The 26,700-nt window shown below is 42.9% G+C and overlaps 1 protein-coding gene across 1 annotated transcript; it reads right to left on the bottom strand.

Annotated features, from left to right (window-relative positions):
- Positions 1-9,385: 9,385 nt before the first annotated feature.
- Positions 9,386-11,277, bottom strand: LOC126253442 (cuticle protein 16.5-like). The gene is made up of 2 exons (XM_049954788.1): positions 11,221-11,277; positions 9,386-9,734 (listed from the first exon to the last, which is right to left on the bottom strand). The coding sequence occupies exons 1-2, from the start codon at positions 11,230-11,232 to the stop codon at positions 9,483-9,485; spliced, it is 264 nt and encodes an 87-aa protein (XP_049810745.1). The 5' UTR covers positions 11,233-11,277; the 3' UTR covers positions 9,386-9,482.
- Positions 11,278-26,700: the final 15,423 nt, after the last annotated feature.

The raw sequence follows: 26,700 nt of genomic DNA on the forward strand, positions 1-26,700 counted from the left end.
GTCACCCTGGCAACTGATAACGCCATCAGCATCATTGAAGGCTGGAAAGTTATTGAACACGCCACTACAAGTGATCACAACCTAATTACCTTCTGCCTCAGAGAAGAAGAGTGCCGCTGGGACCTAGGATGGGAAATCCAACTAAATTACAATAAAACTGATTGGGACTGCCTGGCTCGGGAGTGTGACATTCCGCCATTGCCGGAAGGTGACCTGGACATAGATAGGTACGCCGAAGAGCTGGTAGGGTCGATAGTCAGCGCGGTCAAGGCCGCTGTGCCAACCAGGAGGAGAGCCGTGGCGGCTTCCCCATCGCCATGGTCTGCCGATCTTGAACGTATGCGTCAGTCTGTGAGACGGGCGAGGAGGTACTACCAGCGAAGTGCCGTCTGGCAAGAAAAACAGTTCTGGCTGCAGCAGTACAGGGAAGAAAAAGAACGATTCCAAAAAGAATTAAAACAAGTACGAATGAAAAGTTGGGAGAGGTATGTTCTGAGCCAGCTAGCCACAGATCCTTGGGGAATACCATACAAACTGGTTAGGAAAAAAATCAGGTCCCCTGCGGTTCTCTCGACAATCAGAGACGGAGACAGAATGACAGAGTCGTGGCAGGAAACCGCTGAAGTTCTCCTGCGCACTCTGCTGCCAAATGATGAGGCAAATGAGGAGGATGACCTCCAACAACAAATTCGCAGGGAGGATCTAAATGAATACACCAACAACACCATGGTGTACCCCTTCTCAGAGGAAGAAGTGGCTGCACAAATCAAAACACTAAAAAAGGGCAAAGCACCGGGGCCAGACGGCGTAATCGCGGAGGTGGTGCAGTTCCTTGCCCCCCAGCTAGAGGCGTCTCTCATGGGACTGTTCAATGAGTGTCTAAGAACAGGGAGATTCCCTAAAATCTGGAAAAGGGCCAACGTAATAATCATTAAAACAGGGAAGGATAAGGACCCCACAGAACCCAAATCCTACAGGCCAATCTGTCTCCTGGACAACCTGGGAAAACTGTTGGAGAAGCTACTGGCTGACAGACTGACAGCGCACAGGATACTGCGCGGGATGAGCGACAGGCAGTTCGGCTTTAGGCCGGGGCGATCGGCGTCTGACGCAATTGCCCTAGCAGCTGAGGTCTGCAGCTCAACCCCGCACAAGTATGTGGTAGGCATCATGGTGGACATCAGTGGCGCCTTCGACAACCTGTGGTGGCCCTCGCTCTTCTCTCGCTTGCGAGAGAAGGAGTGCCCAGGGCCCCTCTATGGCTGTCTGAGGAGCTATTGCATGGACAGGGAGGTATGGCTATCGTCGCCTAGCGGAAGAACAAGTAAAACCATCACGAAGGGGTGTCCCCAGGGATCAGTTCTGGGGCCGCTCTTCTGGGATATAAACATAGAACCCCTCCTAGAGAAATTACAACTAAGTGAGGACGTGCTAGACGTGATAGCTTATGCTGACGACCTCCTCCTGCTGGTAGGCGGCCGCAGCCGAGAGGAACTTGAGCCTAAGGTAGAGCAAGCTATAATAGTGCTTCAGAAATGGTGCCAAGAAGCAAAAATGAAAGTTGCACCGCACAAATCCACATATCTATTGATGAAAGGCAGCCTCGTCAGAAATCCAACCGTCAGAATAGAGGGAACTCCAGTTCTTCGGCGTAGAGAGGCTAGATATCTAGGAGTCACAATAGACGAAAAATGGAATTATGATACTCATATAGAAAACATTACGCAGCGAGCATTAGAAGTTCTAAATAATCTTATCAGTATAGGCCATAGAAGATTCCACCTACCTCCTAACTTGATCAAACTTTATCACAACAGTATCCTAACATCCTTAGTAGGATATGCGAGCGGGGTTTGGGCACACAGGCTCACGAGGGTGGTGCCCGCAATGACCGTAAGAAGGGTGCAGCGGAACATGCTGTTGCGTTCAGTCGGGGCATACCGAACAACACCTGGGGGGGCCTTACTGACAATATTAGGATTATGTCCCTTAGACATAAAAATTAGAGAACAGGGAGCGTGGTACTGGGTCTCCAAAGGAAAGATAGATAAGACCAGGGAAATCATGGGGGTACAAGTTGGGGATAGATATGCAATAAAGAGAAGGGGCGAAGAGTTATGGCAACAGCAATGGGAAACTGAGGAAACGGGAAGAAGGGTATTCCAGCTACTACCGAACATCAGAGAAAGGCTTCAAATGAGCCACTTTGAGCCGAGCAGAGGACTGCTGCACTTTCTTACAGGTTACGGGCCATATCCGACATATCTATGTCGATTTGGAAAACGGGCGACACCAGCGTGCGACTGTGGTGCTCCGGATGGAACACCCGAACATGTCGTCTATGACTGCACGTTATATAACGATGTGGCGCTCGAACTTAGGAATCAATTACCAAACAGAGACACATACACACTACTGCGACGTGCCGAGACCTTCAATGTCCTCAACAATTTGGCAAATGAAATATCCCAAAAGATCTTGAGGGATTTTATTAGTAACCAACACGGTTAGAAATCAAGAAATATAACCCGATGAAGACTCAGGTGCACCTGCAATTTCCGCCGAGCGCGGTACTGGCCGGTTGCTTCACAACTGGAATCCGCCGCGCTATCGGATCAGGGGAGCAGGAGCACCATTCCCGGACTTGACATATGCACTAAGATTTGGTAGGCAGTAGATACACTAGAATAACGTAAAATTAGAATACTAACATCACTAACATAGGTAGGGACTGCAGCGATTCCAAAAGTAGTAGGCCAGCCCAGTGCCAGGGGCACGCTCACTGGGATTAGCTCAGTGAGCAGGCCGTTTTAGTAGGTTTGTATTTCGTCTGGCATACCTGTAACGCTGCAGAGTAGCTAGACTTAGAATAACCAGAGTAGTCAAGTAGTTAGATTAACCCTGTCCATAGTAAGTGCCATTAATTAAGTAGTATAAGCTGCTTGTTGTTAAAGTATAATAATTGGACCCACTAATTACATAAGGTGGTGGGTTTTGTGTGTATCATACAATGTTTTTGTGTTTATAAATAATTTGTATCACAATACCTTCTTTTTGATTGTTTTTTATAATGTTGTTGTATCAATAAAGTAGCTTTTTTTTAAAAAAAAGTAAATGAAACAACATATCTCCAATGACTGAACTTCTAATAAACTGCGATTTCTGGCGAAGACCTGGCGCAGCACCCCTAACGCTCTCCCGAACCGTCCGCTGCCAGCCGCTTCAACGGACGCAGGAAGGTGCGCCGATCTCCCGTCTCACCGTGTCGCAGCTCGCCCCGGCCAGCCCGATGTGGTTTGACTCCTGTTGCTCTCGTGTCGACAGCGAAGCCACTACCCTTTTCTATACGGCGCGGCCCATTGGACTCACGTGGGGACCTCACATGCACCGCCGCTCAAGGCGGACAAGTCATCTTGTGTCTCAGTGCGCGACTGACCAACCGACCGATCGAACCGCCAATGACCGTCGCCCGAGCATCTGGCAGCCTAACGCGCTAACTGAGATGTAGGAACTCAGTCCCGACCGGGTGACCACTAGCTGAGTTCTGTTACTGGCGGAGTGGCAAGACTCTCATTTTTCGACTTTAAAGTTTGATCCAAACGACAGACATACTAGCACTCCGACGACAGACAGACACTAACTGCCGCACAAATGCGAGAGAGAGACAGACCAGCAACTGGTGACGCGAGACTGATCCAGCCTCACTCCGAGTGACAAACTGCCGGGCTGATAACGCCCCTTAAAAGCACGTGAACAGGCAACCTTTGCCTTTTCCCACCAGAGGGAGACACTAAACCTGCGAATGCCACAGCGGCGCCACCGCCAGAAACGGAGGGCGACTGCTTCACACAACGCTCTGCGGCGCGCTCTTCAAAACAGCAATTTTTACCACGGCTCACCATCCGTCTAGCTCGATCTACCATTGGGCGTTCAAAGACTGTTAACTCCCGTCGAGCGGCCATAATCACATCGGAAACATTTCCGTGTGAATCACCTGACTGCAGATGACAATTCCGTCAATGCACTGTCCTTTTACACTTTGTGTCCGGCATACCACCGCCATCTGCATATGCGAATGTCGCTATCCCATGACTTTGTAACCTCACTGAATGTCTATAATGTGAGAACACTGCAGCACGTTCCCATTCCCGCAGGCGAGTTTCCAGGTGAGGCGTTTAATAACTGCCGTCAGTGACGATGTTTTCGTGATTCTATTTTCCGTTAGTGCGTAAATCTCTGTGACGTTCACTAGATGATACATTAGACAAACTTAAGTGCGACTTCGTGGAACTGTTTGCAGTTAGTAGAGTTCATGGCGTCCAAACCAGAATTCTTACGGCTGAAGCTGTAGAGGCGAAGTTTCATCTTGTATGTGCGTTGGGTAGTCTGTGTTCAGACATGTCCACATTCATGTGCATCTTATCAAGAATTATTTCCAGTAATCCCGTCACAATATCAAAAACAGGCGCTAACCTTTACTTCCATCAGTCAGTATAGCGTTTGTATGAACTGATTTTTGTTGCTTTTTCACTACAGTGTCAATAAACACAACTGGAATCAGTCAGCTCATTCAAATACCTGGGTGTAACGATTTGTAGAAGCATGAAATGGAATGAACCGTAGGCTTAGTTTTAAGTAAAACATATAGCAGACTTCGGTTCATTGTTAGGATACTGGAAAAATGCAATCAGTTTAGAAAGAAGACTGTTAAAAAACTGGTGCTACCTGTTCTAGAACATTGCTCAATGTGTGAAAGCATACCAGACACGACTAACAGGAGATAGTGCAGGAACACAAAAAATGTCTGCTCAACTGGCCAATGGTACAAGCTTATTATAAATAACTAAAGAGATTTCATGAATTCACTGTAGCTGTTAACTGACATGTTGTGACAAAACTAGACAGTCATATAGAAAAACTCGAACAGTTTTATAATGCTGCAGCCGCGCTTCAAATTTATGCCACGAGAGGGCAGCAGTGGGCAGTTAGGCAAGATGACGACAGCAGCCGAGAAAGCGTATGTTGTGCTCGAAAATCATTCACATCAGTCTGATGTAACAGTGCAACGGCACTTCGGAACGAAGTTCAACAAAGATCCACCATCCTCCAACTCCATTCGACGGTCTTATGCGCACTTTCAAGTTTCTGGAGGGGAAATCAACGGATCGGCCCACAGAAGTGGACGAACACAGCAAGCAGAGAGCTGATCGTACCGCAACCGACCGTTTGTAAGAATTAAGAAAACGACTGAATGAAGCTGGAGCTTTACCACGTGTTATTGCTACGAACTCCGACTTCCAAGGACAAAACCAGACGCTTTGAATTTTCGACACAGTTGCAACAACTTATGGAAGAGGATGAATTTTGTGAGAAACTCATATTCAGTGATGAAGCAATATTTTTTGCTTAATGGCACAGTCTTCGAATCTGGAGCACTAAGAATCCCCATGGTATCGTGCAGTATATTCGACATTCACCGAAAGATTTAAAGTTTCTGGTCCTTTTTCTTCTGTGAAAAATCCGTTACAGGACACATGTATCTGAACATGCCCCAACAGGAGACCGAGAGTGAAGACCTCAATATAATAGTTGTGTTCGCTGTGTGAACGAGAGAACGGAGAGGTCTTCATGACTTTAAATGGGAACGTTATTCTTGCGCAGGGCAAGGAATTACGTAGAGACAACTGACTGTAACGTCTAAATCTGCATGCAATGCATCTAACACCAATTAAAATTCTGAAGTCTTCCACATGGTGAAATACTATCGAAGCTAATTGCAGCACAGTACAGATTTAAGCAGCGTGTGATGGTATACATGAAATGTTTTTCTTAAATGTTGTGGAGCATAAACCTAAGCAAGATTTTGTAAGCTGTGACATTTTTTGAAAAAAGGACCGTAATGCCCTTGCGTTTATCTCTTCAAAGTCTTAAGCCAAATTCATTTAGGTTGTCCATAGGTATACATCCAACTTTTTACAACATAACCAGATGGATAAACAGAAATTTGAAGTTGTGTAACATGGGAGGGGGGACTGCAAATGTATGGGTTAATGTTATCAACATAGCTTTTCTCTTGGCATCTGGACAATACCAATGCTGATGGCTTGTGTTATGGAGAGCGTGTTTAGTATACTAATGCGACCCAATGCTCGAGTAGTTGAGATCCCCACCAGGACGCATTTCACAAGCGTGCTGCTACATTTGTTACCGGTTAACATGCGAGTATTACGGAGATGCTTCGTGAGCTGAACTGGGAATCACTGAAGGAAAGACGACGCTCTCTTCGCTGGACACTATTGCGGAAATTTAGCGAACCGGCATATCAGGCCGACAGCAGATCGATTCTGTAGCCGCCAACTTACATTTCGTGTAAGGACCACGAATATAAGAGGAATTTGGGATCATACGGAAGCATACAGACATCTGTTTGTCCCTTGCTTTACTGCAAGTGGAACAGGAAAGTAAATGACTAGTTATGGTACAATGTACACTCCGCCATGCACCATACGGTGGTATGTGGAGTTTGTATGTAGATTTAGATGTAGATATATAGACGAAGGTAATAAAGCAATGGTGTACATTCAACCCCAACAGCGCACAAAACTGAACTAGCTAATAGTAAAGGTTGCCTGCGTCGTTCCTGATATTCAGGTCAGACAACAAGTAGACGCTGCTTCCAGATGGCATATTTTCTGATTTGAATTTCAAGATAATGTAATGTAATAACCTCCATCCCATTGTACGTTGACGGATGCGGAGGGAAACATCGAAGAAAAACTTTCGTATGGACTGAATAAATAGTCATTTCTGTGGCTGTAAGTGGTTTTAGTGTTCATCTACGAAAGTAGGCAGCTATCTAGTCATAAGCTTTACTGTAACCTCAATATAAACAACAATCAAACTCTAACGGTGTTTCTTCGCAGAATTGCTTCTTAGCGCGGACCTTATTTCGCTTTCCTATTATGTAACAAAATATCTTCACAGTACGTACAAGCATAACAAAAATAAGAATTTCGTAAGTTCTCTATCTTGAATGCTAAACTATTTTCGTTAGGAAAGGTATCGGCGTACACCTTAATCTGAGGACTGTACAGCTTGACCGCAGTCAGACAAGGGCTCCAACCTGGGTCGGATTGTGATGTAATATTAATTTTTTGTACAGTCCTAATCGTTGTGTTGAAAACTGGACAAGTCTTACTCCAGCTAGAACTTTCAGAGTGCTCCAGATCTATTATTACTTTCTACGTAGGGAATTGGTCTTGGTTTACGAATTTTTCACGAAGCAAATTTGCACAGGGTTAGCACATAGATAGGTGGTCTGGGAATTCCTGTTCAGACTTGTGTTGTGTGTAGCTTCATAAAATCAGCTAGACTCAATGGTAGTATATTTCCGTTTCTTATCTGAATCTGTGTTCAGTTTTTAATAACACGGGCGATGGGATTTTAAATCGTAATCCTCACTCCAACTAATCAGTAAGAAAATTTCCAAAGAAATAATGCAGAAACTTTACTAATCATTTACTCTGTAATTACATGTCGAATGGCAGTACATGGTTATTCGCCATAGAACCGAAGAAGCTAACTTTCTGTAATATTACTACAATATATGAGGATTCAGAACTTATGCAGCCTCACCTACACTTTATGATCAAAAGTATCCGGACACGTGGATGAAAATGATTTACAAGCTCGTCGCCAACTCCATTGGTAACGCAGGAATTCAGTATGGTGTTGCCCCATCTTTAGTCTTGATTACAGCTTCAACTCTCGCAGACAAACGTTCAATCAGGTGCTGCAAGGTTTTTTGGGGAATGGCAGCCTACACTTCACGGAGTGCTGTCCTGAAGAGAGTTATTGATGTTGGTCGGTGAGGTCTGGCACAAAGTCGGCGTTACAAAACATCCCAAAGGTGTTCTATGGGACTCAGGTCAGGACTCTGTGCAGACCAGTTCATTACAGGGATGTCATTGTCCTGTAACTACTCCGCCACAGGCCGTGCATAGGCCGTGCATAGGCCGTGCATATGAACAGATGATAGATCGTGTTGAAAGATGCAATCTCCATCAGCGAATTGCTCTTCAACAATGGGCAGCAAGAAGGTCCTTAAAACATCAGTGTAGGCCTGTGCTGTGATAGTGCCACGCAAAACAACAAAGGGGGCAAGCCCCCTCCATTAAAACCCCACCACATCCTAACACCATCGCCTCCGAATTTTACTGTTGACACTAAACACCCTGGCAGATGACGTTCACCGGGCATTCGCCATACCCACGCCCTGCCATCGGATCGTCACATTGTGTACCGTGATTCGTCACTACACACAACGTTTTTCCAGTGTTCAGTCGTCCAATGTTTACACTCCTTACACCAAGTAAGGCGTCGTTGGGCATTTACTGGCGTAATGTGTGGCTTATGAGCAGCCGCTCGACCTTGAAATCCAAGTTTTCTCACCTCCCGCCTAACTGTTCTAGTACTTGCAGTGATCCTGTTGCAGTCTGGAATTTCCGTGTTAAGGTCTGGATAGATGTCTGCCCATTACACATTACGACCCTCCAACTGTCGGCGGTCTCTGTCAGTTAACAGACGAGGTCGGCCTGTGCACTTTTGTGCTGTACATGTCCCTTTACGTTTCTCTGTCACATTGGGATCAGTGGACCAAGGGATGTTTAAGAGTGTGGAAATCTCGCGTACAGACGTATGACACAAGTGACACCCAATCACCTGACCACGCTCGAAGTTGTGAGTTCCATGGAGCACCCCATTCTGCTTACTCACGATGTCTAATGACTACAAAGGTCGCTGATGTTGAGTACCTGGCAGTAGGAGGCAGCACAATGCACATAATATGAGAAACGTATGTTTTTGGTGGTGTCCAGATACTTTTGATCACACAGTTTACGTTAAGGTAGTACATACATAGATGGGTCATTCACTCATTCTATGAATTTTCCTGGTGTTCATAACTGGTTTTAATGGAAAACTGCCCCTGCTCCCTGTAAGGCACCAGAGACGTGACAGAGAGAATGAGAAATTCGTCAGAGAGATACTAACACAATTTGCACTGATTTTATTTTCAATCACTGTGAATCACATAATATTTGTATTATTGTATATACTGGTAGTAGCAAAAATTCATTGTCAAAGAGGAGGGCCTCGGATGCATAAGTAACGGATTTTAATCTTTGAAATCTCCGCAATTCAAGTAACAACAAGTTAAACACAGTCTTGTGAGAGACATTTCCGTAAAGTGGCTGTGTGTGTGTGTTGTCACTTGTAAGCTAGAGCATTTTGTAAGTTTTATTCTGAGATGAAATGGAAAACTTACTAGGACATATCTAGGTAATATAAGCATCTTGGAATAAGAATAAATCAACACAAACATCAATTAATCATGAAAAGTCACTTTATTTGCTCCATTGCTGTCCACATGTCAGCGAAACAGTGGGTAAATAAATAGCTGGCTTTTTATGAAGTGTGTCTTCTCAGAAGTAGTGTGTCTTGACGAAGGCGGGAGCTGCAGCGTAGGCTACAGGAGCATGGTAGGCGGGGGCGGCGTAGGCCACAGCGGGGGCGGCGTAGGCCACAGCGGGGGCGGCGACGGCGGCCTTGACGACAGCGGGGGCGGCGTAGGCCACGGGGGCGGCGGCCACCGCGGGGGCGGTATAGGCGACAGCAGGCGCGCCCAGGAAGCCGGGGGCGGCGGCGGCGACGGCCAGCACGGCGGCGAGGACGATCTGCGATGACAAAGAATGCGTTACAGTATCAGCAGAATATTATGATTATTTTTAATGGACGAAAGTCCACTACTAACGGCTTGGAATATGTTTTGAAAATATTTCGCTGTTAATGCAGTTTGAAGTTAGAACAAAGAAAACTGGTATTTCGTTTCTTGCCCAGAAACAAAGAAATGCTTGTTTCAACATTTTTGGAAATTTAACATCTATAGGGGTGAAATAGTGGGAGAAAGCTTTTTTAAAAACAAATCGTTATTAAAGAACTACTAAAACATTTTAAAAGGTGCATCTAAGGAAATTGGTATTTGATTTATCGGTTACAAATAAAAAATACATGTGGCAGTATTTTTTGGAAACTCAACCATTAACAGAGAGGAATGGGGGATGAAAATTTTTAACCGCTAAGGACAGAAACTTGATATTTGGAGAGGGTGTTGATCTTATACTGTAGGCATTGTTTAAGGGGAGTTTGTTCGAAATTGCATCCCTAAGGAGATGAAGTAGGGGATGAAAGAATTTTGGAAAATACGACAGTATTAAGTAAATAGCTAAAAATGCGAAAAATGGCATTTGGTTTCTCAGTAGGACATAAAAAAAATACATGCTGCATCATTTTTGGAAAGCCCACCACTAAGGGGGTAAAATAGGTAGGTGAAACTTTACTTTGAAAATAAAGAATTATTTAAGTACTACTAAAGCATTTTAAAGCTTGCTCTATGAAAAATTTTAATTGAGTTAAGCAAATATTTGTTTTAGTGTTTTTAGAAATTCAAGCCCCAAGGAGGTGAAACACGGGATGAATTTTTTTATTAAAATACTTAATTATTTAAAACATATTTAAAGCTAAATCTATAAAAAGTCGTATTTGATTTCTGAAGAAATATGTGTTAGGAAATGAAAGGTTTTGTCGAAATATCACCAGAAGAACTCAAAAGGAAGGACTAACAAAGACCTCTGACCCTAGCTATTAGAACCGCTTTTCCATCAGAAGTACATTCGGAAAAGACCAGGCTTCTATGGCTTCAGTAGCGTGAACAGCTTAGAAGATGCTGCAATTTGTAGATAACATAAAAATTCGATTAAAGAAAACAAAAAAATTATGTACAGACCGTACAGTCTACGCGAGACAAGCAGCGGGCGCTAGACTAGTACATTATAAATTACCTTCAGTTTCCAGTGTTGCAGTATTCTAATACGTCCACAGCGGACAGCAAATATCTACTAACGTTAGGATGAGAGTGAATAGAAAAACCATATACGGTATTGAGATAGTCAGTCTCATTCTATAAAGAATTAGGAGTAACTTGGCGGATTTCTTCTGTAGGCAGGATTGAAACCAAACGTGTGCCAGATCCGCTTGCCGGTTGCTCAGCCGCGATCTAACTAATCACTGTACACTCAGATCGGTACTGTGATAAATAGTTTAATTGTATATGGAGACGTAGTATTAACTGGTGTCTACTGTGTGGTCTCTGGAGGCACTCACCAGCTTGTACATGTTGTGAGGTGTGGTGATGTCAGCGGCTGGCGACTACTGTGCCGGGACCAGTCTCTCGCCGCCTTTTATACTTGCCCGCGCCCCCGCCACGGACCTGCCTCATTGCCAACAGCCGCGCATTCTGCGTAACACCTTGCCGGATACGCCCATCAGGTGGGCCACACACGGTCGAAACCAGGCAGCCGCGTCCCTGTTTCTTTGCATACATGTGTTTACAGCTGCAACATCTTAAGAGCCTTCGAGAATGTTCCTTAAAAGCGCGCGCGACGTTACGTATAACATACAATCGGTAGTAATTATACTTGGTGAGTCAGGATAGGTACATGCATTTAGGGCTGACAGTATTAGTGATTCTAAGCCGAAAACTTCATATACGTATACGTATGCCCTATTCTGAATGGTTTCCAAGATAGAAAACATTTAATATAATTTTGTACGTTTTTCTTGAATAACTTGAAAACTACGCACTCCACCAAAAACGTGTCGCAGTACAAAATTAAACTGTATTAAATTTCCTACAAAAAAGTTCCTATAATTTTTTTCCTCTAGAACTAATGGTTTGTGCGAAGGGAGCAGGAGAATGTTGAAAAACTCGCTCGACGCGCACGCGCTGTAGCTTACGTAGTTTTTGTAGGCCAGTTTGAGGTAGTTTCCCGACTTCATTTACCACAAGTGTTCCGTATCAAATTGTTCGTTTCAACTTGCTACCTCAATATATTACCTCAAATTGGCCTACGGAAACAACGTAAGCTACACCTCATGCAAGTCGAGCGAGTTTTTCAACATTCTCGCGCTCTCTTCGAACAAACCATTAGTTCTACAGAAAAATATGAATAGGACCGGTTTTGTAGGAACTTTAATGTAGTTTAATTTTGTACTGCGATACGGTTTTGCTGGAGGATATGGTTTTCGAGTTATTCTAGAAAAACGTACAGAAGTCGTATTAAATGTGGTCTATCTCGGAAACCATTTGGAACAGGGCATACGTCCATATGAAGTTTTTTGTTTAGAAAAGCTAATACTACCACCCCTCAGAGCATGTACCTTTCCTCCTGACTCACCCTGTATACCAGGCGTACCAGAGCTTACTATACTTCATTAATTGTTTAACATCTAAATCGCCGATTATATAAACTGGTAATACCTGGAATAAGAACATCCCTTGGATTTTCGCTACACTGCAGAACTATCTGATTCCCAACAGTAACAGTAATTGAGGCAAGCTCACTAATCAATAGTTGTTGACTGCTAATCAAAGTGACGGACACTCGGTACTTGATTTATTGTCACAGAGCCTGTACGACATTATGAATTCATCCTGAATCAGAACAGCAATTTGCCGGCCGTTGTGACGGAGCGGTTCTAGGTGCTTCAGTCTGGAATCGCGCGACCGCTTCGGTCGCAGGTTCGAATACTGCATCGGGCGTGGATGTGTGTGATGTCCTTAGGTTAGTTAGGTTTAAGTAGTTCTATGTTGTAGGGGACTGATGACCTCAGCTGTTAAGTCCCATGGTGCTCAGAGCCATTTGAACCGTTTAGAACAGCAATTTATCGTCGCATTCCATGTTGTCAACACCATGTCAATTCACTTCTCCCAGCTGCAAACTCATGATCAAAACAATGCCAGTAAGTCATAAACAGTCCACAATTCTTCTTCAGGTCACAATTCAATGTTATTTCCCGGAGTAAGTGATCATTGTATAATCAGTGACATTGGAACTAGTCAGAAAAGCAAAATTTCATATGTTAATGAGTTCATTTGACCAAAATGTTGCGAGAAGAAATGAAGGGCCCCGCGGAGTGGCTGCGCTGTTCGAGGCGCCCTGTCACGGATTGCGCGGGAACACCCGCAGGAAATTCGAGTCCTGCCTCGGGCAGGGGTGAGTGTTTTGTTCATAGTATAAGGTAGTTTAAGTATTGTGAAAGTCTAGGGACCGATGACCTCAGCAGTTTGGTCCCTTAGGAATTCACACATGTTTGAACATTTTTATAAAAAAAGGACAAGGATCTGGAAGACACTTGATACGCCCTACGCAAAGGAACCAACTCAGATTCGCTGGAACTGTTTTAGTTAAACCATAAAAAATTTAAATATTGATGATCGAACAAGTGTGTTAACACAACTTCTAAACACTACTAAAGTTTATTAGCAACTAGTACAGGGCTACTGTAAATAATTCACTAGTTTTCAGACCTCTGAAAGTTTTTTTTTTTTTTTCATGTATACCGCCACAGGATAGTTTTGTAAATTGCCTATAGTCGGCGCTAGTCGCAAACATGGCGAGTTCAGGTGCAGAGCGAGCTGTTTCATAAAATGGCCTCTCCGATCACCAGATCTCACTCCGCGTGACTTTTTTCTGTGGGGACACATTAAAGATCTGGTGTATGTACCGCCTCTACCACGTGATGTAGCAGAGCCCCGCGAGAGAATACGGGAAGCGACTGCCACAATCGACGATGCCATGCTGGGATGGGCATGGCAAGAATTCGATTACCGTATTGACGACTGTCGGGTCACTCATGGTTCGAATATCGAATGTTTGTAAAAAAAAAACTTTCAGAGTTTCTCTTTAAAATACAACATGTATGACATCTATACAATGTTTAGTTCTTGTTTAATAAATAATTGAAAGTGTTGCCGGATTTCATGTACACCCTGTATTACATTTAAAAATCTGACTAATGCTTCAATAGAACCGCAAACTCAGTGATATTGCTTTGTGTCCACCAGATGGCGTCACGAGTGCAGTGCCGTGACAAAATGGCGACAAGAGATGAAAATTGTTTTTGTGTGTTGGAATATAGGAGACATTTATCTGTTGCAACAGTCCAGCGTGTATTCAGAAGGATTTATGGAAAATAACCACAATGAAAAAGGGGATTCTGCGTCGGTATTCACAATTTAGCGACAATGGTTGTTTCTGTAGAGAGAAAACGTAGCGGTCGGCCAAGTGCGCCTGACGCAACAGTGGAGAGAGTGATGGGAAATTTGGAACCCAGTAAAAAAAGAAAAATCGTGCAACAGTTAAAACCGGAAGATTATGGTCGACGCCTCCAATTTTTCCTCACAATTGCGGATGTACTAGAGGATAGACATTTCACATGCAAACTGATACTCCGTGACGAAGGTACCTTCCATTTATCTCGAAACGTTAATCACCACAATACGAGAGTTTGGGGTGCAGAAAATCCTCATGAAATTGTGGCGCATGAACCAGATTCGTCGAAAGTTAAGATTTTCAGTGGAATGTCACAAACGAAGTTGAGTGGGCCATTCTTCTTTTGTGTGAAGGCGGTGACGGATACCTCTGATCTTGATAAGGTGCTGTTGAGGTTGTTTCCGTAGCTGACTGCGTATTACGAGAACTTCATCTTCCAGCAAGACGGGTCACACCTTCATTGTGGCATCGGTTTTTGTCGCAATGTAACTGAGGAACTTCCGCACCATTGGATTGGGTGTAGTGGTGAAGATGATGTGGCTGTGTTCTTTTGACTCCCCCTGAATTAGTTCCTTGTGACTTTTCACTGTGGGGGTTCGTTTAGGAACAAACTGACGCAGCACCACTGCCAAGAACACTGCAGCAGCTCAGAGAACGCATCAATTCTGCTGTGATGACCATTGACAGGATGTGCCACATAAGGTACGGAACAAACTTAACTGCCTCTTGAAGATGTGTTGTATGGTCAGAAGTGCACTCATAGAATATTTGTAGAGAGCAAAATGCAATCTGGTGAGTTTACGGCTGTATTCATGCATCAGTTACATCTGCACCTGCAACACGTCGGAAAATGCAGAGCTTCGAAAACGAGTAAATCGTTTAATCACACGACGGATTTTGTTTCACTCGTCATTTTTTTAAAACTTTATGCTGGAATACGAACTTAATTCTTCTCTTTGACAGTTTGGTTTGTATGAATAAGGACCTCAGAAAAGCTTTAAGTCCATTTTTCTCTCCTTCAGATTACTCCAACTCCACAGGCGAGAACATTGTAAACACAAGGCAGTGAACAGTTTTACAAATTACAAATATACTAAGATCAATTCGTGACTCAGCTGTCCTCAGTGGTAACGTAAAAGAATTATAGAACCCACTGAATACAGTGAACAGACTAATGAGCATAGAATATGGGCTGAGAGGAAACTAATGAGAACAAGAAATCTTGAGGAGCTCCAGATTATCGGTAAGCTCAACATGAAAACTTCAGACCACGTTGTAGACACAGTGAATCAAAATGGCGCATGACAGAAGCAAGGAGGATCTTAGAAGCTGACTAAAAAGGTAAATAGAGCGTTACACGCTGAAGGAAATCCAGTGCGGAGAGTCACTGACTTGAATTTGAGGAAGAAATTTATGATGCACTGCATTGCATAGTATCAAGAATCGGGTCCACAATTTCTATTGTAGGAATCATTATATTCATTGTAATTATATGAGAAAGAATGGTTACAAACCGGGCAATCATATTTAGAGCTGATCATGGAGTGTGGGGAACCGGGAAAAAGAGAATCGAAGCACTTCAGATGTGGTGCCACAGACGGATGCTGAGAATTAAACGAATAAGAAATTACATTCCCTGGGAATCGACGAGGAAAGGAATACGTGGTAAGCCCTGATAACGAGAAACAGGATTACAGAACATGGGCTACAAAGCAGAGAATAACGTCCACTGTCCCATAAGGCTGTGTAGAGAGCAAGAACTGTAGGGGAATGCAGAGATTACAGTACATCCAGCATATAATTGAGGACATTGGTTGTAAGTGGTACTCTGAGATGAAGTTGATGGCATGAAGAAGAATGTAATTGAAATAGTTGCTGCTATTTCCAAAAAAATTCTCGTTGTTCTCCATGGCTAAAATACTCACAGGTACCTTAAAACTAGGCAACTTTGTGGCCCTTTTATCACTTTTTATTACAAAACCCAATATAAAGATGTACCGCGACATTTACATTCCAGTTGTGTGCGATTTCAGAATCTTTATCCTTTATTTTCATGTGTATCGAATCGAGGTATTTGGAATATGGAACATTAGTTGTCACAAATTTATCCCCTCTCTTAGGACAATATTGTGAGCTTAAGTCTAAGACAGGGAAAGTAGTTAAATTCATATGTCACAAAGAAAAATCTTGTGCTCGTCTATAACACACAGTTATAGCTTTATCACAAATTTTCCCAATTTGTGAGTTATCCATACATAGAAAAAACATTTGTCACAAGGTTTGTCATTTGGTGAAATATTTTACTTATTTCTTAAAATAAAAATAATTGTAGGTCTGTCTTCATTCAAACAAAATAAGAATGAAAAAGAGAAGAAAAGTAAACTGCAGAAGCAAGGTAATTAAATAAAACTTTTACGCTCTTATTTACACATCTCTTTACTGGATCTATATGAGAAATGAACAGGTAACAAAACTTACATTTTACACGATGCGCTCTAAGCAAGATAATTAGTTCAATCTGTTAGGCACTTATTTACAAGTGCAGTGGAATTAGAAAAACCAAAGTCGTGACGTATTTACCACAATTTTCTGAGCTGCTGCATGTCAGACTTAGAAACAAAGTATTTTACCAAACCAATCACAAATATATCTAATTTAATTAATGAGATTTGTTTCTACAGATTAAATACCTACACTTGTTTCTGCATGTATGTGTGCTGGCACAAAGCTACCTCAGTAAGCTACGGAAATCGTTTTTAGTTTCCAAAGGATGAAGAAAATTTTTGCAAAATTGGCCTCTTATACATAATGGTCTACACAAATAAATTACTTGTATCCGCTTACTTTCGGTTAGTCAGCTCTTCAAAGTTACGGGAGGAACAGAAAGTTTCCAACAAATCTGCAGACTAGTTTTGCCATTAGGAAAAAGAATGGCATTGTTACCATCTCACGTGTAATGCACGTACATGTAGCCTCCATCAATAATGGCAGCAAACCAGAGTTACAGTACAGAGCTACTATAAATAATACTTTCGTTTTGAAAGTTCTCTATTTTCCTAAGTGTTAGATACACAAATATGACTGATGCATGAATAGAACTGTAAACTCACCGAGTTTGTATTGTGCTCACAAGTAGTCGTTACGAGTGCAGTGCGTTGACGAAATGCCGAGAAGCCTAAAAAGGAGTTTTTCGGTGTTGGAATTTGCGAGATATTTATCTTGTTAAAACACTGCAGAGCGCATTCAGCAGGAGTCATGGAAAAGAACAGACATTTAAACAGATCATATTGCGTTGGAAACGACAATTTTGTGTCCACTGGTTGTCCTGTAAACAGAAAAGTACCGGTCAACCAAGTGTGGCGGATGGAACAGTGGAGAGGGAGAATGAAAGTTTCGTACGCAGTCCAAGAAAATCAAGGGTTTGTATTATAAAATATCGTGTGATATTAAAACTTTGTGACAGACAGGGAAGAGAGCGCGCTGTTGTCACAAACTTATGAATCAGTCATCAAGTTATCCAGTTTCATAGTACCTTTTATAAGTCGTATTCTTAACCAACACATACTACAATTTAAAAAGAAAACAATAATATGCCAACAATATCAATGAAAATCTCAGTCTCTATACTGGGTATTAGTTATCTCTTCCAGAGGTCTGAAACACTGAGAGAACATTGGTACGCTACTTTTACTCAGCTACTTTAGTGCGTAGTACATTTACTACCCATTCGATTCGTGGTTTCCACCAGACGATGAATTGCATTGTATCAGGCTTTGAAGCAGAGTGTCCTAGTGCGGGAGTATCTATTCTTCCATACTAATCTACGAAATTCGACTGGATATTTCTGGCAACTGATGGGCCAAATGAAACTTCTTGACCAAACGATTGAGTTATTTGTATCGCACATAATGCCGTCTTATCCCACATCAAAAGAAACACATACTTGTTAGGAAATGTTAATTCTAGTGTAAAAACATTCCTGAGAAAAGAGTGGTTTCCCAATATCTACTCATTAAATGCAAACCTCGTTTTCAGTCAGGTAGTATCCTTTTGAAGTCCACAAGCCCGTCCACTATTACCGCAGCTGACCTACAGACGAAACGTTGATAGGATCTGTATCTAAGACAATTAAGTACAGCAACGCCCTTAAGTAGACACGTGTTTTCCTTCTTAGTAGACCAACCACTCTGTTTCGAAGACGTACCGTAACGTACACTAGTATTATTTACGAATTTTAAGTGTTTATTTTACGATTATGTTACGTGTGCCAGTCCTGGAATTCCTCTCCAAGAGCGTGGTTTTCTAGAGTTACGCTCTTGTTCGCTGACCGACAACAAGCGAATGCTCTAGGTGCGTGAAATGTAACCTAAAATTGTGACGAGTAAGCATCAGCTGGTGGAGACAGGTGGGGTCTATAAAGGAGAAGCTTCTCATGGAGAACGTATAAAGATTCAATATTACATAAACAACTCAAGTGTGTGAAAATTAAAAAGAGTAGGGAAACTACATGAAACTAAAAGAATAGGTTTATTCTCATAGAAAAACGAATCAATAACCACCTGAAAGGCAGTTTGTTCGAAAGTGCGCCATCTTTGCTAATTTGTGGAATCAAAATCTGTTGCTGCCAACAATCAGTATCGAATATCTCCAACTCGTCCATTGTAATAGGCTTGGAAACTCCTTAGAACACTGTTCACCACTGGTTGATACGTTGCTGCTCATACATAACCCAATCTTCAACGTGGACCTTCTAGATCCAATGAATGAGTAAGGTTTCTGCAAAGACACACTGCACGTTTCAGCTGGTGTCAAATATTTTCGATGGGGTTCGTGTCAGGAGAACCGCAGGAAGTTATCCTGACATCCAATTACCATCGACAGTGACGAGAGCCGTCCAGTTTCGTTTCATGATACCGGTCCAAACAGTGACTAACCGATCTGCCATCGTCAGGCTTAGCCCAATTTTGAAGTTGCCTTTGATCCAACTTTCATTCCGTCTGTTCCCTTTTCCACCTTATTCGCCTACCTCGTTACTGGAGGCTTGTATTTCTGTCTGTAATGAATACCTAGATGAAACACAGTCAAGGTCTATAGCCCCCATCTCCTTTCCAAAATCCCTTACAGTAGCCAACAAAAAGGCTGCGACCAGTTCTCTTGCACTTGGATCGGGGCAATAACTTGTAGGCAGAGACGATCAACTATTGTTTACAAGCTGGTGCGAAGCCGCCAGGCAGATCTTCAGCGTTGTATATCTGATGATAGTGGTCGGTTACTCGATTTACGTTACCGTGATGTACGCCAATTCCTGCTATGCACTACTAACAACAAAAACATGAACGGATGAGGCAACAATGCACCCACAATAAAAAAAGGCATATTGCTCAAAGTCAAATTGGCATTAGGAATATTTGTTTGGGTATTGCTAGAGTGACAACAGAAACATCTGCTCACATCCATACATCCATCCGTCTGAAACGATGGACAATGCTGTCTCAGAAAAAGATTGTTGTTGTTGTGGTCTTCAGTCCAGAGACTGGTTTGATACAGCTCTCCATGCTACTCTATCCTGTGCAAGCTTCTTCATCTCCCAGTACCTACTGTAACCTACATCCTTCTGAATCTGCTTAGTGTATTCATCTCTTGGTCTCCCTCTACGATTTTTACCCTCCACGCTGCCCTCCAATACTAAATTGGTGATCCCTCGATGTCTCAGAAATGTCCTACCAATCGATCCCTTCTTCTAGTCACATTGGCCACAAGCTCCTCCTCTCCCAAATCCTATTCAATACCTCCTCAGTAGTTGTGTGATCTACCCATCTAATCTTCACCATTCTTCTGTAGCACCACATTTCGAAAGCTTCTATTCTCTTCTTGTCTAAACTATTTATCGTCCACGTTTCACTTCCATACATGGCACCACTCCATACTAATACTTTCAGAGACGACTTCCTGACATTTACATCTATACTCGATGTTAACAAATTTCTCTTCTTCAGAAACGCTTTCCTTACCATTGCCAGTCTACATTTTATATCCTTTCTACTCCGACCATCATCAGTTACTTTTCTCCCTAAATAGCAAAAGTCCTTTACTACTTTAAGTGTCTCATTTCCTAATCTAATTCCCTCAGCATCACCCGACTTAATTCGACTACATTCCATTATCCTCGTTTTGCTTTTGTTGATGTTCATCTTATACCCTCCTTTCAAGACACTGTCCATTCCGTTCAACTGCTCTTCCAAGACCTTTGTTGTCTCTGACAGAATTCCTTCATTGCTTGCTCAATATACAGATTGAACAACATCGTTGATAAGCTACAACCCTGTCTCACTCCCTTCCTAACCACTGCTTCCCTTTCATACCCCTCGACTCTTAGAACTGCCATCTGCTTTCTGTACAAATTGTAAATAACCTTTCGCTCCCTGTATTTTACCCCTGCCACCTTCACAATTTGAAAGAGATTACTCCAGTCAATATTGTCAAAAGCTTTCTCTAAGTCTACAAATGCTAGAAACGTAGGTTTGCCTTTCCTTAATCTATCTTCTAAAATAAGTCGTAGGGTCAGTATTGCCTCACGTGTTCCAACATTTCTACGGAATCCAAACTAATCTTCCCCGAGGTCGGCTTCTATCAGTTTTTCCATTCGTCTGTAAAGAATTCGCGTTAGTATTTTGCAGCTGTGACTTATTAAAAGGATAGTTAGGTAATTTTCACATCTGTCAACACCTGCTGTCTTTGGGATGGGAATTATTATATTTTTCTTGAAGTCTGATGGTATTTCGCCCGTCTCATACATCTTGCTCACCAGATGGTAGAGTTTTGTCAGGACTGGCTCTCCTAAGGCTGTCAGTAATTCTAATGGAATGTGGTCTACTCCCGGAGCCTTGTTTCGACTCAGGTCTTGCAGTGCTCTGTCAAACTCTTCCCGCAGTATTATAACTCCCATTTCATCTTCATCTACATCCTCTTCGATTTCCACAATATTGTCCTCGAGTACATCGCCCTTGTATAGACTATATACTCCTTCCACCTTTCTGCTTTCCCTTCTTTGCTTAGAACTGGGTTTCCATCTGAGCTCTTGATATTCATGCAAGCGGACCTCTTTTCTCCAAAGGTCTCTTTAATTTTCCTGTAGGCAGTACCTATCTTACCCCTAGTGAGATAAGCAAATGGCTCGGAGCACTATGGGACTTAACATCTATGGTCATCAGTCCCCTAGAACTTAGAACTACTTAAACCTAACTAACCTAAGGACAGCACACAACACCCAGCCATCACGAGGCAGAGAAAATCCCTGACCCCGCCGGGAATCGAACCCGGGAACTCGGGTGAGATAAGCCTCTACATCCTTACTTTTGTCCTCTTGCCATCCCTGCTTAGTCATTTTGCACTTCCTGTCGATATCATTTTTGAGACAGTTGTATTCCTTTTTGCCTGCTTCATTTACTGCATTTTTATATTTTCTCCTTTCATGAATTTAATTCAATATATCTTCTGTTACCCAAGGCTTTCTACTAGCCCTCGTCTTTTTACCTATTTGATCCTCTGCTGCCTTCACTATTTCATCCCTCGAAGCTACCCATTCTTCTTCTACGGTATTTCTTTCCCCCCTTCCTGTCAATTGTTCCCTTATGCTCTCCCTGAAACTCTGTACAACCTCTGGTTTAGTCAGTTTATCCAGGTCCCATCTCCTTAAATTCCCACCTTTTTGCAGTTTCTTAAGTTTTAATCTACAGTTCATAACCAATAGATTGTGGTCAGAGTCCACATCTGCCCCTGGAAATGTCTTACAATTTAAAACCTGGTTCCTAAATCTCTGTCTTAGCATTATATAATCTATCTGATGCCTTTTAGTATCTCCAGGGTTCTTCCATGTATACAACCTTCTTTCATGATTCTTAAAACAAGTGTTAGCTATGTTTAAGTTATTCTCTGCGCAAAATTCTACCAGGCGGCTTTCTCTTTCATTTCTTAGCCCCAATCCATATTCACCTACTATGTTTCCTTCTCTCCCTTTTCCTACTCTTGAATTCCAGTCACCTATGACAATTAAATTTTAAATTTTCGTCTCCCCTCACTACCTGAATAATTTCTTTTATCTCATCATACATTTCATGAATTTCTTCATCATATGCGGAGCTAGTTGGCATATAAACTTGTACGACTGTAGTAGGCGTGGGCTTCGTGTCTATCTTGGCCACAATAATGCGTTCACTATGCTGTTTGTATTAGCTTACCCGCATGCCTATTTTTTTTATTCATTATTAAACCTATTTCTGCATTACCCCTATTTGATTTTGTATTTATAACCCTGTATTCACCTGACCAAAAGTCTTGTTCCTCCTGCCACTGAACTTCACTAATTCCCACTATATTTAACTTTAACCTATCCATTTCCCTTTTTAAATTTTCTAACCTACCTTCCCGATTAAGGGATCTGACATTCCACGCTCCGATCCGTAGAACGCCAGTTGTCTTTCTCCTGATAACAACGTCCTCCTGAGTAGTCCCCGCCCGGAGATCCGAATGGGGGACTATTTTATCTCCGGAATATTTTACCCAAGAGGACGTCATCATGATTTAATCATACAGTAAAGCTGCATGCCCTCGGGAAAAATTACGGCCGTAGTTTCCCCTTGCTTTCAACCGTTCGCAGTGCCAGAACAGCATGGCCATTTTGGTTAGTGTTACAAGGCCAGATCAGTCAATCATCCAGATTGTTGCCCCTGCAACTACTGAAAAGGCTGCTACCCCTCTTCAGGAACCACACGTTTGTCTGGCCTCTCAACAGATACCCCTCCGTTGTGGTTGCACCTACGGTACGGCTATCTGTATCGTTGAGGCACGCAAGCCTCCCCACCAACGGCAAGGTCCATGGTTCATGGGGGGAGAAAAAGGTTAGAAAACATAAATTAAAAATTCCAAAAGAGAAACCCTGAGACAAAATAACCTCCAAAGGTAATAAATAATTTGTATTCGCCCTTTAAGTTTAATATAAGTAGTAATATTTTGATTCAAGCGTCGTTGCGTCGGGCAATCGCTACATAAATTTAAAAAAATAAAAAATTAATCAGAAGTTAACAGCAGCTATCCTTTCTAGAACAATATACTTTCATCGTTGCTGGTTTTAAGACTCTTCCGTTTGGCGTCAGTTTTGGACGGCCCGCATCCATACTTCAAAATAGCTAGCGAAGTTATAATTACTTATTATACAAAATATGAAAACTAATCCATCTTTAATGTGCTTAACATTGTTAAAGAATATAGTAACCTATTTATTTTATATCATATTTTTACATAATTACGTACGAACTTAGTTTCATGCAACTTGTACATAAACCAGGTGGCAGTTGTGAGAGACGGGGTATATGAAAGGGAAGCAGTAACAGAGAATGGAGTGAGACAGGATTGTAGCCTTTCCTCGATATTAGTCGATATGTACATTGAGCAAACGTTAAAGGAAACCAAAGAAAAATTTGGACTTGGAATTAAAGTCCAGTGAGAAGAAAAAAACTTTGAAGTTTGACGACGACACTGTAATTCAATCTCTGTTGATCCGTCATGGACAGACGACTTCAGCTGGTTAAGTAATTGTCAATATTAATGAAATTCTGCAACAGCAGTGTAACTAAGATGTTATTTTATTTGATTTTGACGACAACCAGTTTCGGCATTCCACTATGCCATCTTCAGGCCCCGTGTGCGTCTCTCAAAAAAAAAAAAAAATAATAATAATAATAATTTCATACAATACCATATATCCCTGGATTTCGTGAATTCAAACCATGTGACAAGTGATTCATTCGAAGACTTGGTAGCTGCTACCAAGCCTTCGACTGAAGCACTTGTCACACGGTTTGAATTCATGATATCTGGGTATCTATATCTCTGTGTGGAATTATCGTTTATTTTGAGAGATGCATATGGGGCCTGAAGATAGCTTAGTGAAATGTTGAAACTGGTTGTCGTCAAAATGAGATAACATCTTAATTACACGGCCGTTGGAGAATTTTATTGATACTGACAAACACTATAATTCTGTCAGAGACAGCAAAGGACTTCGAAGGGCAGTTGAACAGAATGGACAGTGTCTTAAAAGGAGGATGTAAGATGAACATCAACGAAAGCAAAACAAGGATAAAGGAATGTAGTTGAGTTAAATCAGGTGCTGCCGAAGGAATTAGTTTAAGGAACGAGACACTAAAAGTTGATTAGTGCTGTCGTTTGAGCAGCCAAATATGTAATGATGGCCGAAGTAGAGAGGATATAAAATGTAGACAGGCAATGACAGGAAATGTGTTTCTAAAGAAGGAAAATTTGTTAACACCGAAGAGAGAGTGAAGTGTCAGGAAGTCCGTTTTGAAAGCATTTATATGGAGTGTAGAAATGTGTGGAAGTGAAACATGGACAATAAACAGTTTAGACAAGAAGAAAATATAAGCTTCTGAAATATTGTGCTACAGAAGATTGCTGAAGATCAAATGAGTAGATCACGTAACTGATCAGGAGATACTGAACTGAATTGCAGAGAAAAGAAACTTGTGGCACAACCTGACTATAAGAAGGGATAGATTGATAGGACACATTCCGAGACATCAAGGGACCCGAATTTAGACCTGAAGGGAAGTGTGGGGGTAAATAATCCAGGAAAGAGAATAAAAGATGAACACAGTAAGCAGATTCGGAAGGATGTAGGTTGCACAAGTTATTCGGAGATGAAGAGGGTTGTACAAGATAGAATAAAATGGAGAGCTGCATTAAACGAGGCTTCGGACTGAAGGCCACAACAACGACAACACTTTACTAGTAAACGCGCTATGATCGACATGTTGTCACCACATTCAAATAAATACTTCCCGGGTGAAACTGCAACTTCAAATCATTTTCACTTATGGGATTTACGTTGTTCTTTTTTTATTTCACACACATATATCCTTTCATTACGTCTTAGTACAAATGTAGCTAGTTTAGCTAACATACGCAACAAGCAGTGGCGATAATTCTGAGCCAAGTCGGAAGAAAGTGCACTGCTATTGTGCTCTCTTGCAGTAAGCTGCCTTAACTACTAGGACAAAATCATTACATTTAGTACTGAATTATGCACCTCAAAAATAACTACAAACTACAAAAACTCTGAGAGAGGAAATGTTTTTCTTTTACAGTTGAGTCACAATCGCTATTTTTCTGCTCGGTGCTGTAGCTGATGACTTCAAGAGACAAACATCATCATTGTTGGTCTACCGTAAAAGATGATCATACACTCCTGGAAATGGAAAAAAGAACACATTGACACCGGTGTGTCAGACCCACCATACTTGCTCTGGACACTGCGAGAGGGCTGTACAAGCAATGATCACACGCACGGCACAGCGGACACACCAGGAACCGCGGTGTTGGCCGTCGAATGGCGCTAGCTGCGCAGCATTTGTGCACCGCCGCCGTCAGTGTCAGCCACTTTGCCGTGGCATACGGAGCTCCATCGCAGTCTTTAACACAGGTAGCATGCCGCGACAGCGTGGACGTGAACCGTATCTGCAGTTGACGGACTTTGAGCGAGGGCGTATAGTGGGCATGCGGGAGGCCGGGTGGACGTACCGCCGAATTGCTCAACACGTGGGGCGCGAGGTCTCCACAGTACATCGATGTTGTCGCCAGTGGTCGGCGGAAGGTGCACGTGCCCGTCGACCTGGGACCGGACCGCAGCGACGCACGGATGCACGCCAAGACCGTAGGATCCTACGCAGTGCCGTAGGGGACCGCACCGCCACTTCCCAGCAAATTAGGCACACTGTTGCTCCTGGGGTATCGGCGAGGACCATTCGCAACCGTCTCCATGAAGCTGGGCTACGGTCCCGCACACCGTTAGGCCGTCTTCCGCTCACGCCCCAACATCGTGCAGCCCGCCTCCAGTGGTGTCGCGACAGGCGTGAATGGAGGGACGAATGGAGACGTGTCGTCTTCAGCGATGAGAGTCGCTTCTGCCTTGGTGCCAATGATGGTCGTATGCGTGTTTGGCGCCGTGCAGGTGAGCGCCACAATCAGGACTGCATACGACCGAGGCACACATGGCCAACACCCGGCATCATGGTGTGGGGAGCGATCTCCTACACTGGCCGTACACCACTGGTGATCGTCGAGGGGACACTGAATAGTGCACGGTACATCCAAACCGTCATCGAACCCATCGTTCTACCATTCCTAGACCGGCAAGGGAACTTGCTGTTCCAACAGGACAATGCACGTCCGCATGTATCCCGTGCCACCCAACGTGCTCTAGAAGGTGTAAGTCAACTACCCTGGCCAGCAAGATCTCCGAATCTGTCCCCCATTGAGCATGTTTGGGACTGGATGAAGCGTCGTCTCACGCGGTCTGCACGTCCAGCACGAACGCTGGTCCAACTGAGGCGCCAGGTGGAAATGGCATGGCAAGCCGTTCCACAGGACTACATCCAGCATCTCTACGATCGTCTCCATGGGAGAATAGCAGCCTGCATTGCTGCGAAAGGTGGATATACACTGTACTAGTGCC

Source organism: Schistocerca nitens, chromosome 4, assembly GCF_023898315.1.
Source record: "Schistocerca nitens isolate TAMUIC-IGC-003100 chromosome 4, iqSchNite1.1, whole genome shotgun sequence".
Taxonomy (NCBI): Eukaryota; Metazoa; Arthropoda; class Insecta; order Orthoptera; family Acrididae; genus Schistocerca; species Schistocerca nitens.